Genomic DNA, 15,963 nt, shown 5'->3' on the forward strand with positions numbered 1-15,963 from the left:
CAGATTTTTAATCGTGAATGTCTGCCACACCATGTGTTAGAACCGGCCTCTGCTCCAGGGAACCAAAGCACACAAAGAAATATCCAGCAATAAAATGCTCTGGCTGCAAAGCAGAAAGAAGTGGCATATCTGGGGGGTGGGGAGAGGGATAAGTTTTTTAAAGTTGTGTATTTGAGGTAGAGGTAAGGCTTTGAAGATATCTACCAACAGAAATATAATACTCCATCCTGTAAAAATAACTAGAGTGCTGCCGCCTCCATTTGCTTGGCATGCCATCCCTGTAATCCAGGTTCATATAAAAATGTCCACAGAGATCTCAGGAAATTGTGGGGAGGGTAAATATGCAGGTGCGGAAAGCCCTTTTGCACTGCAAGCACAGCAGACAGGATGAAGGCATAGAAAGCCAGTAAATAACATTTCAAAGGAAAAAAAAAATTACTGGATCTGCTTGACAAATATGCCCTGGCCCAACAGGGCATTTCAACATAGTTGCAGGTTTGCTGTTTGCACATTTTCCTTCCAAAATGCTGCATTTGTGTTTTTACTTATTGCATATACCTCTCAGGGTAAAAGGTTCTTAACGTGTGGCAGGTTTAATGTACTATAGTTAAACATTTACTGTGACAAAGCGTTATGTTGACACTGAATGGTAAGAGAATTTTTGTAAAGCTAAAAACAAACAAAAGTTTAGATTACAGGGAAATCTTAGGAGTAGAATCACAGAATCATGAACGTTGGAAGAGACCTCTAAGACCATCAAGTCCAACCCCCAACCCAACACCCCCAGGCCTCCTAAACCACGTCCCCAGGTGACACCTCTGCACGCTTCTGAGCACCCCCAGGGACGGTGACTCCCCCCCCTCTCTGGGCAGCCTGTGCCAGGGCCTGACCGCTCTGGCAGGGAAGGCATTTTCCCAATATCCAACCTAAACCTCCCCTGACGCAGCCTGAGGCCGTTCCCTCTCGTCCTGTCGCTGGTGACTTGGGAGAAGAGACCGACCCCCCCCTCACTCCAGCCCCTCTCAGGCAGCTGCAGAGAGCGAGGAGGGCTCCCCTCAGCCCCCCCTTCTCCAGGCTAAACCCCCCCAGCCCCCTCAGCCGCCCCCCAGCACACTTGTGCTCCAGACCCTGCCCCAGCCCCGCTGCCCTTCTCTGGACACGCTCCAGCCCCTCCAGGCCCTTCTTGTCCCGAGGGGCCCAAACCTGAGCCCAGCACTCGAGGTGGGGCCTCCCCAGGGCCCAGCACAGGGTCCCCATCCCTGCCCGGCTCCTGCTGGCCACAGCAGTGCTGACACAAGCCCGGGGGCTGGTGGCCTCCTTGGCCACCCGGGCACTGCTGGCTCATGCCCAGCCGGCTGTCAGCCAGCACCCCCAGGGCCTTCTCCGCCGGGCACTTCCCAGCCCCTCTGCCCCAGGCCTGGGGCGCTGCCTGGGGTTGGGGTGACCCAAGGGCAGGACCCAGCACTGGGCCTTGTTAAACCTCACACAATTGACCTCGACCCATCGATCAGTAGTAAGGAACACGTGAAATTAATAACCTGGATCCAACACTATTATTTCCATCACCTGACTGAGGGAAAGTAACTCATAAAATTGCCTGGTTCAACCAACAGTGAACTGAAAAGTCAGCAACTTCTTAACTAAAAAACTTTTGAAAAATCAGACCTAACATAAATTTATGGAACAGAAGAATTGAAGAGCTACAAACTGTGTGACCATAGAACTGGATTATTTTTTAGAGTTTGCCTTTATGTTTATGAGATGATTTCTGTAACTGATTTCCTAATCTTGAAATGCTGCGCAGTTTTAACGCCTAGTGGAGAAGGCTGGCCACTGCACCACCACCTTTGAGACTCCTCAAAGTCTTGCACTCCAGGACTCCTAGGGCTAGTCCCCTGCAGAGCTGACAAAAGGATCAGTTATGCTGGATTTCCAGTTTAGAGTAAAATATTGTCAGCTTTAATTCCAAAGACCTTCAGTTTTGCTTTAAACTAAATAATTTTATGTATTTCGTCAGCACTTCACTTGTTTGGGGGATATATACAATTCCACTACAAGCTATATAAAAAATAATATATACAATTTTATCAATCAGACGCTGTACTCAACAGTTAACAATTAGCCTTCTGATGCTGGACCGGTTGTGAACTTTGGCAGCAATGTATGCCCACTGCTGTGTCAACCGGAGCCAAGCTTATTCCACATTTTTACATAGATCTGTGATACATCGCTGTAGTCCTGCTACCAGTCAAGGGGACTTTGCATTTTGCTCTACTGTCACATCCGCAGCGGACAAAATGGTAAATTTAGCAGCAGCTCTGATGAATGAGGAAAGCCACAAGGAACGGTTACAAGCCAGAAGACGACACAGGCAAGCAGACAACCCCAGCTCTTGTAGGAACAACACAGAAAAGGAAGACTAGGGGACATGTTTAAATTTGTTAAAGTGGAAGAAGGCTTGTAACAAAAACAGACGTGGAAACCTAAGGATGAATAATGTTTCTAATGCTGTCATTATAAACTACCCTCCAGAAAGACCTAAAATGTGCTCCAGATCATCCATGTGCATAATATTATGCAGATCTTCACTGAAAAAATAATTTCTCCCATGAGGCTACTGGAGAAGTACTGGGAGTTAAAATAGCCTGCATGAAACTCATATATAAACTGAATGCTTGCAACAGCTCCAGACAAGCTCCCCTACAAGTCCCCTTTCTTTGCCTCCAGAAAAAGAGAATTGCTACCACTTTAAATTCATGTAAAAGCCATCAAAAGGAGCTTTTCTTGTAACTATTCTAGTCAAAGAAATGATACTGCTTAGAAGAAAGCTTCAATATTTAAATGCTTAACATATTTCCTATCTTTTTATGTAGATGTCAAAATGTAATTTTTTAATGGTGGCTGTTGCTATGCGACAGGGCAGAATTTCTAAAATCTATTCATCTGTTGTACAAATGACAGTTTTTAGGACACATTTAACTCTCTCAGCCTATGAGAGGACTGTAAGCTCTCAGAGCATGCATCCCCCAAGGGGTACAGCGTGGCTAAAAAGGATTTTTCACTGATTATACCAATTTTTTCACTGTTAAGATGAAGTAGCTACCCTGCTTCTAAAAATGGGAAAACCACCACAGCTCTACTTAAATAAAATTATATCTAAAAGTAGAAACAAAACTTATGATCATTGCTTTTATCCAGGAACAATGAAAGCAGTTCTAATCAGATCCTGCTAAGATTATACTTATTTAAACTAGAGGGGCTGGTCAGGCAGTCACAAATCAAGCTCCAGCATATTAAGAAGTCACACCTCCCTGGAAGTTACCACCCTTTGGGTGTGACTGCCTATCACAGGCGTGCTTTTTAGGCTACTGCAACGCAAAATGAAGTCAATTCACTTCAACATGAACAGAAAAAAATCAATGAAGCTATCACAGAACGAGATAAGTTTTACTTTCCAGTAAATTAAACTATATAAAGTAACCTGGTCAGTCACTAAGACTTAGCTGAGGCACAATAATTCCGTAATGCGTATGAGTTGGTAACAAGCACAGCTCTACGCCATAAGGATTTTCTACCTACGAGTAGAGTGCAGAGCGTTGGGGATCTGTAAATGACTTCATAGAAGCGTGTGAAATTCAGCCCTAAAAACCAGGCCTATTTTTCATTGACTCACATTCACTGTAGAACAATCTTTACTTCCACGGCGAAATATTTATAGGCACACAAACAGACTAAAATAATTGTACTAACTGAAATGACTTGCAGGCGTGCTGGCCGACAGCAATCTCCATGCGCATCAGTGGGGAACCTCTCATGTTTTGTCATCATTGAAATTGCACTCAGAAGGCCAAATCCTGATACAAATAATGTAACTTGGCCTAAATCTGTGGCTCAACAGCAAACCAAAAGTATTTTAACTTTTCACTGATTTCAGTGGCTAAAGAAGCCATTCTGACTTCAGGTACTGTAGAATAGTTCATCCCAATTATAGTGACTCCCTTTGAGATGGATCTTTTTTCAATCTATAACTAGCGTTCTGATTACTGAACTAACAATTTCAACAACAACGTGAAATACTGTTTCAGTGGTTAGGAATTTTCAATCTTTTATTTTCTCTTTTAACTCAGAGAAACTCAAATCACTTCATAGAAGTAAGATGCTTTTCTAAATTTCTGATTTTGCAAAAATGCTGGGTGAAATAAGATAATGACAGTGGTCAAACCCATCAGCGTAGCACTTCCTCTGTGGGAGCAGTAAACAAGTGTAATGATGTCATTAGGAGCTGGCTGACCCACTGATGAACTCGGGGCTGTAAAGGAGATGCAAGGTGCCAGATCACTAGCACACACGCTTACCCCCACACGTACACACACGTGTGCATACGTACACACATGTCCTTACAGTGCAGAAGGTGTCGTTGAGCAACCTGCAACAGTTGCACATCATTAGCTAGGGAAATGAAACCCGAAAAACCCCTTTGATGGCTAAACGTTTTGCTTTTAAGGAGGCAAACCTCTTGCTTCCATAAAGCACACATTCAAACATAAACACAACATAGACAATAGTCTCTAAGGGGCCTGGGTTAAAATCAAACAACAAGCAACACAAAGAACACTCCACAACATTGCACAATCAGCGTATCCCAAAACCCAAAATCAAACAGCTCGGTTTGGTGCGACAGGGCTGCCGTGTTTCCCAAGAGTCTTGGAAATGTTCTTACATCATTTCTGACAGCTCGCTGTGGTCAGAGCCAGCCCTGTTCTATTACCACTTTGGGAAAGAAGTATTTGTACCAGCTGGATGTCTTTAATATTCTACTTGGAAGCATGACCTCTCCTCTTTAAGGCAGTAACTGAGTTTTGTCCTTACTGCTCTGGTTTTTTTTAGGAGGTAGGGCACAGGGAATTTGAATTTGTAGTCAACATAAAACTAAGCGGCTGAAAGTGGATGTCAGGATTTCCCATTCCCTCTCCAAACTACCACAGCCAAGTCTCGCCCAGCAAATGCACTGATTCTACAGACGAGGTGTCTCTGTTTACAAGCAAGGAGATTAAAATGACAGATCTAAGACAAACGCTAATTTAATCTTCATGTAGAAAATACCTGATTGTTTGCTGTTTTTGCTGATCCACTCTCTTCAAGGGCACGGAAAGGTGAATTGCGCAGTGCCTTTACAACAACATCTTCCACTCCCATTAATTTATTTTAAGTCTAGTATATCTGAGGTTTTTCTTAAGGTCCAGCACCCAGAGTTAAAAGATTATCTAACAATGTCTGCTTTCAGTTACAGTGGCGCAAGTTTGTCCAACTCCTCAGATATGAAGAAAACCTTCAAAATGTAACTTGGGTGGACCCAGTGATTCAAAGTGCAAACAGAACAGAAAGAATGGAAAAACACTTATAATTACTTAAAATAGCATGCTTTTCTTGAGTGGTAGCTCCTGATTTCTTAACGTAGGCCCAGCTACAGGACACATCTGCTGCACAGTGAAGCTTTTAAGAAACACTGAAATAAGATTTTGTTCAGTGTCTGAAGTTTTCGCTTTCTGATACAAGTCAGCACTCACAGAAACTTAGCCGGCACTTTCAGTCCAGGGCTTACTGGGAAAGAGGACATACCTAAAACACAAACGCTATCTATCGATACAACCGGTGCAAGCTGATAATCTGTGCTGACCAAGGGAAGGAACACTGACTGAATGAGAAGTCAAGCTTGAACTCCATGTGCACCTATTTTAAATGGTTGTTTCATTTAGATAAGGGGTGAAATACATTAGGCAGGTCATACCAACTGCCACCCCACCTTTATAGAGACTTTTTCTAACCTGTGGCTAAAAATATGTCATACTACAGGATAAACACAGCCCAGACTCTTTCCAGGCATCACTTCTATACCACTTCAAAATAAGTATAATCCTAAATTGTTTAAGTGGACTTAAGTTACTCAGAGGTACAGCTGCCACTGATTACGTGCTGAAAGCCCGTTTATCTCACAGTCCCACAGGTAAAGCGTAACTGATCTCAGCAGAGCTGCATTTGTTCTTTCAAACACTATTTGTTCGCTACAAGTGGGGCACTGACACGTTTGCTCAGGCAGCATTAGACAAGAAATCCCTATGTTAATCAAAACAAGTAAGCTCTGTAGCACTGTATTCACTGAATTGTAATGAAGAAGGTGGCAACGTAAGGGTGGCTGTCCACAAAATCCTTTTGTAATTATGCATAGTTTATGGCTAAGCTAATAGGACGAACAATTTAAATTAGCTACAAACTGTGCCAAGGTATCCATCTATTCCCAAGTCTATTAATTAGCACCTATTTAATCCCCACTGGGATAAAGGTCAAACAACATGTATTTGACCCTTTTCTACTGGCGTCAGTGTTATCAGCCAATGGATCTGGCAGTGCCTGGGTCTGACTTGTTCGGCTCTCCAGCATGTTGATATGACGCTTTGAACAGCAGCATCTGGGCCCAGCTAAAAAGATCTCTCTAATAATTTCTGCTCTATATTCCTGATAAGCACACAGGTTTAAAAATTCCAGAGTTTGTTCTCTCTTGGTGGTCAGCTCTGAGGCTGTTGTTCTCTGTCGTAAGGATTCTTCTTCTTCAGTCTTCCTTTCCTACACAATACCTTAAAGCAGCAATGGTATTAGATTTGTATTTCAATTCAGTCCAGAAATCAAATTGAAAAACCAACGTTAAAAACTAACCTAATGGATTTTGAAACAAACACTCAAAATCAATAATCATTAGCTGACCTTTCCAAACTGCCCAGAATGAAAGTTTCTACACACTTGTCCAACGTTATGGGAAGGAAATAAAAAGAACCGTTGCCTTTTTTTCTTCTGCTCACAGTTGCTGTAGAATTAACTGGCTGCTTCTGTGGAGTCATCTGTTTGTCCTAGTTCTTTCCTTGGAAAAACTGTCATAATGCTTTCACACGTCTCAGGTTACTGTAAGGCTAAGTTCCTGGTCTTGGCTGTGGTACTATGATGTAAACTCAGATGGTTCTTGATGTACTAACTTTGTGTATGTTCCCTTTTGAATGTTGCAGATCTGTCTGAGAAATGCAATTCAGAGTCTATTCAGAGCCTAAGTTCCTCCTTCACATTTTTACTATCCACTGCATAGTATCACCCTATTGAGACGGGTTTCTACAGCAGGGTAAAAAAAAAAACAAAAACCACCAAACAAAACCAAAACCCAACCAAACAAAAAAATCTTTCATTCCTTCCAAACTCTTTAGTTAGAAAGCTTAGAAACTTATGCAGGGCTTATGGTCACTCTTAAGGCAAATTGCTGTGCCAGACCAATTAGACATTAGCTCAACAGCATGTTTAATTCATTTTATAATGCAGTAAAAACTACCTATATAAGTCAATGCTTCAGATGGAAATAGTTCTACAAATCCGAGACATTTTCCTAGCCTGTGCCAGACTCATGACATAAATGCCACAGAAATACGCAGCGGCACATTTACAAGTCACTGTAGGTGATGAAACCACACAAATGAAACAGGGATGAATCACTTCAGATAAGTAAGGTGAAACATCATAGACCAAAACCATTTTGAGAGCCACGAAGTTCAGAAAAGCAGCTTTTCTCCTTTCTTTGGTACAAATAAAACTAAGATCACAGAATCACAGAATGGTCAAGGCTGGATGGGACCTCTGGAGGTCATCGAGTCCAACCCCCCTGCTCAAGGTCAACTACCTAATCTACCGCTTTGACCAGGTCAACTCTCCTTTTGAATTTCACTGCCTCCCCTTCAAGCTTTCCAGGTCTAAGCCCCATGTTACTGATCACCTTTCATTTAGCATCAGAGCTCCTATTGCAGCCTTTACCTCCCAGCATTAATTTTCAAACAACTTGTGTTTTCTACCACACTGCCTGTGCCTCCGTAAACATTCCCCAAAAGTCCTTATTGTTGCTATTCAAATCCCACCTTAAACCCTCCATTGCTGTGATGCCTTTCCAAAACCTTAAAAAAGGCTAGATGAGCGGTGCTGAAATCGCTTGCTTTACAATCTCCATCAGTTCTCTGTTTGGTTTTGGCTGTTGCCTTTTGTTTGATATCTACATCGTAACCCCCGAGGTAGGCATCACCTCTTTCTGTTGGCCTTATACAGCACATGTAGCATCTTTATGCTAAATGATTTCTGGTGCATGAGCGGGCTTCGGAGGCACTACAACATTAATGTATAACTTTGTCTTTAAAACTTACCTCAAGATTTCTTACAGCATTGATGCAGTCCTTATATTTTGTGGGAAGCCTCATTTTACGGTCTTGATGCCATTCCTTAAGCATTTTAAAAAGTGCTGGATTTTGGTGTGCCAAGACAGCACGGTCTCGCTGGGACAATATTTTCACATGACATCACTGTAGCCTGATGTGAGATGACAAGTCTGTTACTCTGCGAGTTCCACTTGTTAACTTTATTTATTCTCTTTACAACATACTCAGTAACAAAAGACAGGTATGTTCTAAATTATAAGCTAAAACAGCTCCAGCCAGAATGCTGCTGCAGGCATCAAGAGGTCCAATATCTGATAAATTCTGGCTGTGCTTGCCAACCAGAGACACTTATTCAGCATGTTATTCAAACTGCTGGCCTTGGCACTAGCACACGTAACAGGCTTAATGCCATCTAAGCCTGGGACTTGAGACAAGGGTTCTTCTGCCCATCCTTAAATTCAATCAACAAGGAAGGGAGCTGCCAACAGGAAGCCATGAAATAAAGTTGCTGTCAGTATGTAATCTTTATAGAAAGAAAGCCTTTCTACAGACCATAAAGCGATGCAATAAAGTCTATTCTCTCATAGTTTACCAAAAGTTCCAAATGAATACGTTATTTTGTATGAAATGGAAAAACATTCACTCCCCAATTCTTGTCACGTACTTCTGGTTACTGATAAGTTATGACACGCTCTACTGCTTTGCTGTAAGATTAAGTGCTTAAATTTCAATAAGATTAAAGTAACCATCATTAAAAGTATGCCTGAAACTGTTCAGTTCCTATGGTGGGTTTTTTTTTCAACCACACACACAACGGGAGAGGTTAATTACCTAGAACCTGATACTTGCACTATGGGTAAATATTCTCATTACTCTAAAATATCTGCAACATAGAAAATGCAAACTTTCCTTTTAGATTACATTATCTTCTTCATTTTGAGACATGTCCGACTGCCTTTTCAAAAGTGGCTAGTTGCTTATTTGCGTTGCTAAATTACTACAGAGAAACCCATTTGATACATGGACTATATGCCATTCTGCTACCTCCACAGGGCATAGAAAGCATTCCGTATGTAGGCAGATGCTCTCTTGACAACATTGTCTTAGTACTGGAATCTAAGAATATGTAAATTTTACACTGAGCCTTTTAAAAACCATTATACACCAGGCCAGCTCAACATCTGTTTGTGCAGTACATTTGCATACTGCATTTGCATTGGGTAAAGTACTTCAGAACTGTGTCCATTTCTTTTATAAACATCATTTTAAAGGCTTTATGGTTTCATTATGTTAGATCATGGCGCCTCTTAAAAACAAGTACATGGCGATTAATCATAGTCTATGGAAAACCAGTTCCTCTCAGCTCTGAAATTATGTAATTTTAAATCAGCTCTTTTCCTTATATCAGAACTAATCTCCTCTGGGGTGGCCAGATCACGTCTATTCATGTTCTGAAGTCAGAGTGGGTTGCAAGACATGTCAGGAATTGGTTACTACCTGCGGAATACAAGTGTTTTCTTGATGACTGGCCACAGTGGATTTAAAAACTGACAGACAGCAAGCAGAAGGACTTACTGAGTTTACTTCAGGTATGCTATCTCATCGCTTCCCCACTCCTCCAGCAAATTATCAGAAATTATACACCTTTGTACTTGACAAAACAAACGTTTTCCGGTTTGGAACACTACGACCCGTCTGGATGGAACTCCATGGCAGATTAAAATTCCCATGCGGTAAGAATTTGATGTCAGGTTCTTCTCTAGGCAAGAGCTAACTCTCAGATACAGTTTAGTAAGAGTATTCTACAGGTTCTGAAAATGGAATTAGAGATGGATGTTTGAGAATGAGCAATATTTTAAAAGGCATTTTAGATTAAGCGCTCGTACCGAAATCCATGTGAGGTACTAATAGCTTTTGTCCTACACCTTAAAAAAGGTCACAGCTCAGAATGACTTCAGCGTCAGTCTCAGTCTTTTGCCCTCCTTTCAGGAGATTAGTAGTATTTTCATTTCCAGCTCTAGTCCCGGTGCAGTTAATCTTTTATCATATAGCACTGGTATACGTTACAAAGAAGTTTTTAAAAGATATATACTAATTCATACAAACCAGGACGATAGTATGTCAATACGATGTGTAAAGACCAAAGTGAATTATTCTTGGAACTACAGATGCAGTTGGTGTAGATAATGTGGGAGGAGCATGCCACTGTAGAAACTCATTTCAAAACTTGCCAAATTTCCCATTACTGGGAATACAAGGCTAAATTCTAAGACCTGACACCATTTTTTACATAACCTCTCTGCAATACCCTCATCCTAAACAGAATTTATAGCCCAAAAATCGCACTCAGCTAAAACTCTCCAGTTATACAAGTCTCTCAAGCACCTGCCATTCCTCTGAGGTTTTCCGTTCTGTTGAATTCAGTGGAACACTGAGGGAAACCGGCTCCAGGTCTCAGCAGCAGTGCAGGCTTGCACAGCTCTCATCCCTTCCTCAGTGTTCCTTCCTCCACTGACTTCTTATTACCATCCCAATTGTAACCGAACTGGAAGAGGATAGCACACTGACACGACAAGGCATCTTCCTAAATGACGACGTTAAGGCCTGACTTTGAAAATGTTGTGAAGTTAACGACAGAAAGAACAGTTGAGATTTCAGGGTTGGTTGTTTTTGTTTGTTTGTTGTGGGTTTTTTTTGTACACTGAACAAGATCAAGATTGATATAAGCAAAATACAAACCAAAACAACCAAAAAATCTCTGATCAGTTTTCAAAGCAAAAGTTTTCAAGCAGTGCCTCCAGGATCTTTGTTCTCTACCCCAAAATAATCACCATATTATGGAATTTGGCATTCTACAGCTGCCCGTCATGTTGCCACCCTGTTAGAAGTACCTTGCAGACATAATTGTCTAGACTCCAGTGCTGACAGAGCGAGGTCATGGCTATCAAGCAGTACATTCCATGCAAGAGCAAAGTTTCCGCTTCTTGTTTTTGTTGGTGATACTAGCTCCTTGCCATCTAGTAAGGGCTCTTGTCTGTCCTGATATTCCAGACCGCTTACCTCATCCACTGCGCAATCGTGCAAACCCTTTGAGTCGCACCGTCTCCTGCAATACAGGAAGTGAAGGTCCAGAGGACAAGACAGTGAAAGGAGAGATCTTTCCGTGTATTTACGAGGTCATTTCTTGCACAGCAATGAATGTGAAGAACTCTCAACAAGGTTAATAGGAATTGCTCAACTCCCCTCTGCAGTGCTGTCACACTGACACGGGGCAGGGCTACCCCTACCCCACATGGGATTTTGGAGACATGTCTCATGCCGAAACACCCCTGATTCCCTAGAAGCCCTGTTGTTCATTCACTGGTAGCTGCAGTTACCAAAACAGCAAACATATTGCGGGGCGGTGGGGGGTGGGGAGGGAGTGAAATAGGAGGACAAAATACACATACTTTGAAAGAAACAGAGATCACAGAAATGATCACAAAGGAACAATATAAAAGCACTGCTGTATAAGATCCCTTGAGAGATGCTACTGAAGATCCATACTGCTGAGTCCAGAGTCTTCAGCGTAAGTAAAAAACCTAATGAAAATCAATGGCTTTTGACCAGTCTCCCAAGAGGAAAGGCCTAAGAAGCTCTTTCAAAGTCACTGTCAGGTAACCTTGGACACTGAAATACATACTGGAGTTGGGGAATCTGTTTCTATTCTATAATTATATATTTTTCAGTTACTTTTACTAGGCATTCTGGATTATTAAACGTCACCAAAACCTAAGAACCAGGCATCTCTATCCTGTTCAGTCAGACCTCAGATTAAATAATCTGTGAACAAAGTAAGTTAAATTACATGGAAAATTTTTAGACATCAAGGCAATGCCCTAAAAGAAAACCTAGCAAAGCGCAAGACATACAAATGACATACAAAAGACATATAAATCAAAACTTGATCACTGGAGATCATCAAAACCAGAGCTGACAACTCTCTGGCAAGGGCAATGTAATAGAAAATGCTGCAGGAAAAGCAAATGGCTTAGAGGAAACCAGAAGCTTTTTCCAGCTCTAACCACCAGTGAATGAACCCATTCAGCCCCTACACCCCTCTGACTACTCACATATGTAGAGGACTGTTCTTCCACACAAGAAATATTGTTCAAAGGGGCCAGTCTTCCCAATATTAACTCAATTATCAGTATATTCTTTGCAAAACACCATTAGGCTTTGGAAGTGGATTTTTATGTCATAGGTGTTAAATCATAAACTCATAAAAATATCTCCTTCTCCCTTTTCATTAACACAGACATACTCTGCCGTTTTGGTTAACCACAGAATATCAAAAGCTAAGGGCCTTAACAAAGCTACCAATGTGTCAGACTGAGGCAGAGGTGATGCTCTATTGGTCAAATACTTCTAAGGCGCAGTCAAAATTCTCAAGAGTTAAAGCCAACAATAGTGAAAATTCTGAATTCTGTAAGCAACCAAAAAGGAACTGAAAGCAAAAAAGTACATTTCGCCAGCAATTCAGCAGTAGCAAAGTAACTCCTCAGCTGGCACTTCTGAATCTGGACACATCTCTGGGGAACAGCGTGGAAGTTGAATTACAATACTTGAGTACTTCTGGAGAAAATTCAACGCTATTCATCCCTCTTACTAACACTAACATGTCCCGTATTATCTGTAAACCACTCTTTCTCTGCATACAGCAGATTTACAAGCTTTCATTTTTTTTTCCAGAAGTGCTATAGGAAGCATTTATATACACAATGCCTCGCACAACCAAGTAGTTTTTGAAAACTTCTACCCAGAAGTAAAACCAGAGTATGGATCCTTTGACCTCTTAGTATACATCTGAACAGGGATGATCTAATGCTTAAAGTCTCTCTCTGCCTAAAAATCACTGGTTTTTAACTGAAAAAACTAGAAGATACACACTCCTGTAACTGAAAATACAACTGACTTGCGTTGTCCCCTCATTGGCCATTTCACCAAAGGCCAATGAGCAACCATGAGAAGAAACATCACCTTAGAAGGAAGCGTCTCCTCTACAGACACTTATCTGTCCAAGTCATATTAGAGGCACAACGGACTTAAAAGAATGGGGTAGAAAGCAGGAATCGGGATGGATTTACACGATCATGCCCAAGAGACTTCCATTCTGCTGGACTGAGAATTTCAGTCTCCGTGCTCATCTATCAAGCAGAAGACATTGTATTTCCATTTCCATATAAGCCCTTTTTCGATTTATTTCTCGCCATCTTCATAGCTTTAGATACAAGATCAAATTTTACAGTAAAAAAGTGGCAATTCGTACTGTCAGTGAGACACACCACTTGTCACCTTCGGTGAAAACTGCTCAGATACATCTCATTTGTGATTAACAAAATCAGCCTCCAAAAATAGATAAGACTGTAAGATTAAATCCAATCCAGTCTCATTATCGGACGAAAATTCATACGCTAACAGTGTCAACTAACCTACCTTTCAGAAGATTCTAATCTCAAAAATATGGTTATATATCGCCGCCTACCTCCAAAACTCCGCCACTATGTCTGCGTGCGCAAGCGCTGTGATGGCTTTTTCAAGATACGCTGCACACCCACTATCAGAATCTGAATCTGTATGTTACTGTTTCTGTTCACCTCTAAGTAACGGCCTCAGAATTTCACACCTTTGGTGGAAGTGTTTTTCTAAACTTGGAATATTGTGGCTACACCATCTGATAATCAGAATCTGCTATAAATTATTAATTATGATCAATAATTCAAGCTTTGCTTATAATTGTAAAACAGTTAACTGCATAAGATGACAATGGAAAAAGAGAACAGTTCCATTTTCACAAGCCTTATTGAAAGACGACTTGCTAGCCACTTCAAGTCCTTTTTGTTTCTTTTTGATTGTCTAAGGCAAAGCATAAAATCAAAGAGTAGTGCCAAACAGAGGTCTTGCATTCTGCATGGAAACTGCATTAAGTTCACAAAGTTAGGGTTCAGCACAGAAGGCAGGAAAGAAATGAAATCTCAGAGCAAAGGGAACGGAAACTACCACACCTAGGTAAAATTGTCATTAAAAATGTTAAGGAAGAAAAGGATAAGCCTACTTTAGTGTTGCATAGGAAATGTGCCACTACCAAGGGCAGAAAGGCACTGCCACTGCCAGAGAGGATCAAAACTTGCTGAGTGCCGTATTTGACTTCCTAGATGGCCATGATGGAAGTGAAAGGAGAATCTAAATCAAATTCAGTAAAAGCAAAACCTGACACATCTTGATGACAGACATGAAAAAAACCCATAAGGCAAAACCCCACAAAGTTCGAAACAACTAGCAACACACAGCATTCCACATCGTGAGACAAGTACAAAGGTTCCCAACAGTTATTCTCATCTCTTCTTTCCTGCTAAGATACATAGAGATGTTATAGGTAAGACATACAAATGAACTACAGTCTGTATCTGTTTACAGTCATTTCACCCTCAGCTCTGTATCTGAAATAGCTCCCTCTCCTTCTGGCCCATGTCACCTGGTTCGTTAGGACTGGCTGCCATTGTTCAGCTCCTATAGCTGAACGGCAGCTAAGCAGCTCTTGAATTAGCTGCAGAAATGGTGGTACTCTAATACCAGAGCTTAGCATAGCAACCAGCCGGACTAAATAAATAAATAATGAGGCATGGTGTTCTAACAGACAATATAAATACACTTTCAGCAAATTGCTTGGGTCCAAAGGTCAGTCAACTTGTTTGCTCTGTTTCCAAGAACTTGTGTAAATCTCCACATGATGTTTAAACACAAGCATATACAAACATCAAAGTTCAATGCTGACATATTTTACACCTCAAACTTGTATGCCAGAATAGCTCTATGCCACACATAGAAAACTGTAGTGCATGTGTAAGGAAGTGACAAAACACTATTCCAAACTAATGCAAATTTTTCTTTAAATATCCTCTCAGTCTGTATTTTTCATCTTCTTTATTCTCTGTTTACTCCCATTCATCCTCTCTCACATGGAGAAGTATTGATGCAGCTAATTTCACTACTCCCCCCTTTCATTACCCATAAAGGAGGAGGTGGAACTTTAAATCTCAAGCCTCGTTTCAGGTGTGTGCGGTTTTTGTATTCCTGATTGATTCACACATAAGGAGGCACCTGTACATATGAAAACACAAAGTTTCAAGGTAAACTACCAGTTCCTGAGCTAGAGAACGGCTGCACCAGCTACACTGGTATTTCTAGGCTGCTGTGCAGACAGACCAGTCTCTCAGCCTCTTTCCCTCTTCCCTAAAGGAAACGTGCAGTCTCACTGCCTCTACTCGTATTGTGCTTTACTTCCTTGCTAGGGTCTCATTCATCTTACCTTTGAACACGTCTGGGCTGGCAGAAAGCAAAATACAAGGGACTTCAGAAAGCACAAGAAACTGATTTCACAAATGGGAAACCATCAGGGTGAGACGGACCCCTCCTCCCCACTCTCCCGAGAGGATGCATTCGTTATTAGGACCGAGCGCCAGAGCCCTCCCGCACACACCATTTGCCCCTTTCGGGGCGAAGCCGCTCCGCGCCGCGGTGACACGTGCGGCAGCGGCCGCCTGGCCGTGCCCAGGGAGCGCTGAAGGTGTGCGCAGCCTGCGGGGCCGCCGGCCGCCCCCGCCCCCGCCCGGCCCGCCCGCGGTGCCCCCAAGCGGCGCTGCCGGGGCGCAGCCCCGCCAACAGCAGCGCAAGTGCGCGCCAGCCT

The 15,963-nt window shown here is 42.0% G+C and overlaps 1 protein-coding gene across 3 annotated transcripts in view; it reads right to left on the reverse strand.

The window, feature by feature from the left end:
• Positions 1–15,963, reverse strand: part of DHRS3 (dehydrogenase/reductase 3) — a 32,575-nt gene that overhangs the window by 15,231 nt on the left and 1,381 nt on the right. Inside the window, exon 1 of one of the 3 annotated variants that reach the window (XM_064470570.1) lies at positions 15,757–15,846. The exons of 1 other annotated variant lie outside the window; for it this stretch is intronic. In XM_064470570.1, coding sequence (XP_064326640.1) covers positions 15,757–15,759 — 3 coding nt within the window. In that variant the 5' untranslated portion in view covers positions 15,760–15,846. Of the gene's footprint in view, positions 1–14,751; positions 14,826–15,756; positions 15,847–15,963 lie in introns of those variants that run through there. One more of the 3 variants, XM_064470569.1, reaches the window with a different exon arrangement.

The sequence above is a fragment of the Phalacrocorax carbo genome, chromosome 20 (assembly GCF_963921805.1).
Source record: "Phalacrocorax carbo chromosome 20, bPhaCar2.1, whole genome shotgun sequence".
In the NCBI taxonomy this organism is placed as follows: Eukaryota; Metazoa; Chordata; class Aves; order Suliformes; family Phalacrocoracidae; genus Phalacrocorax; species Phalacrocorax carbo.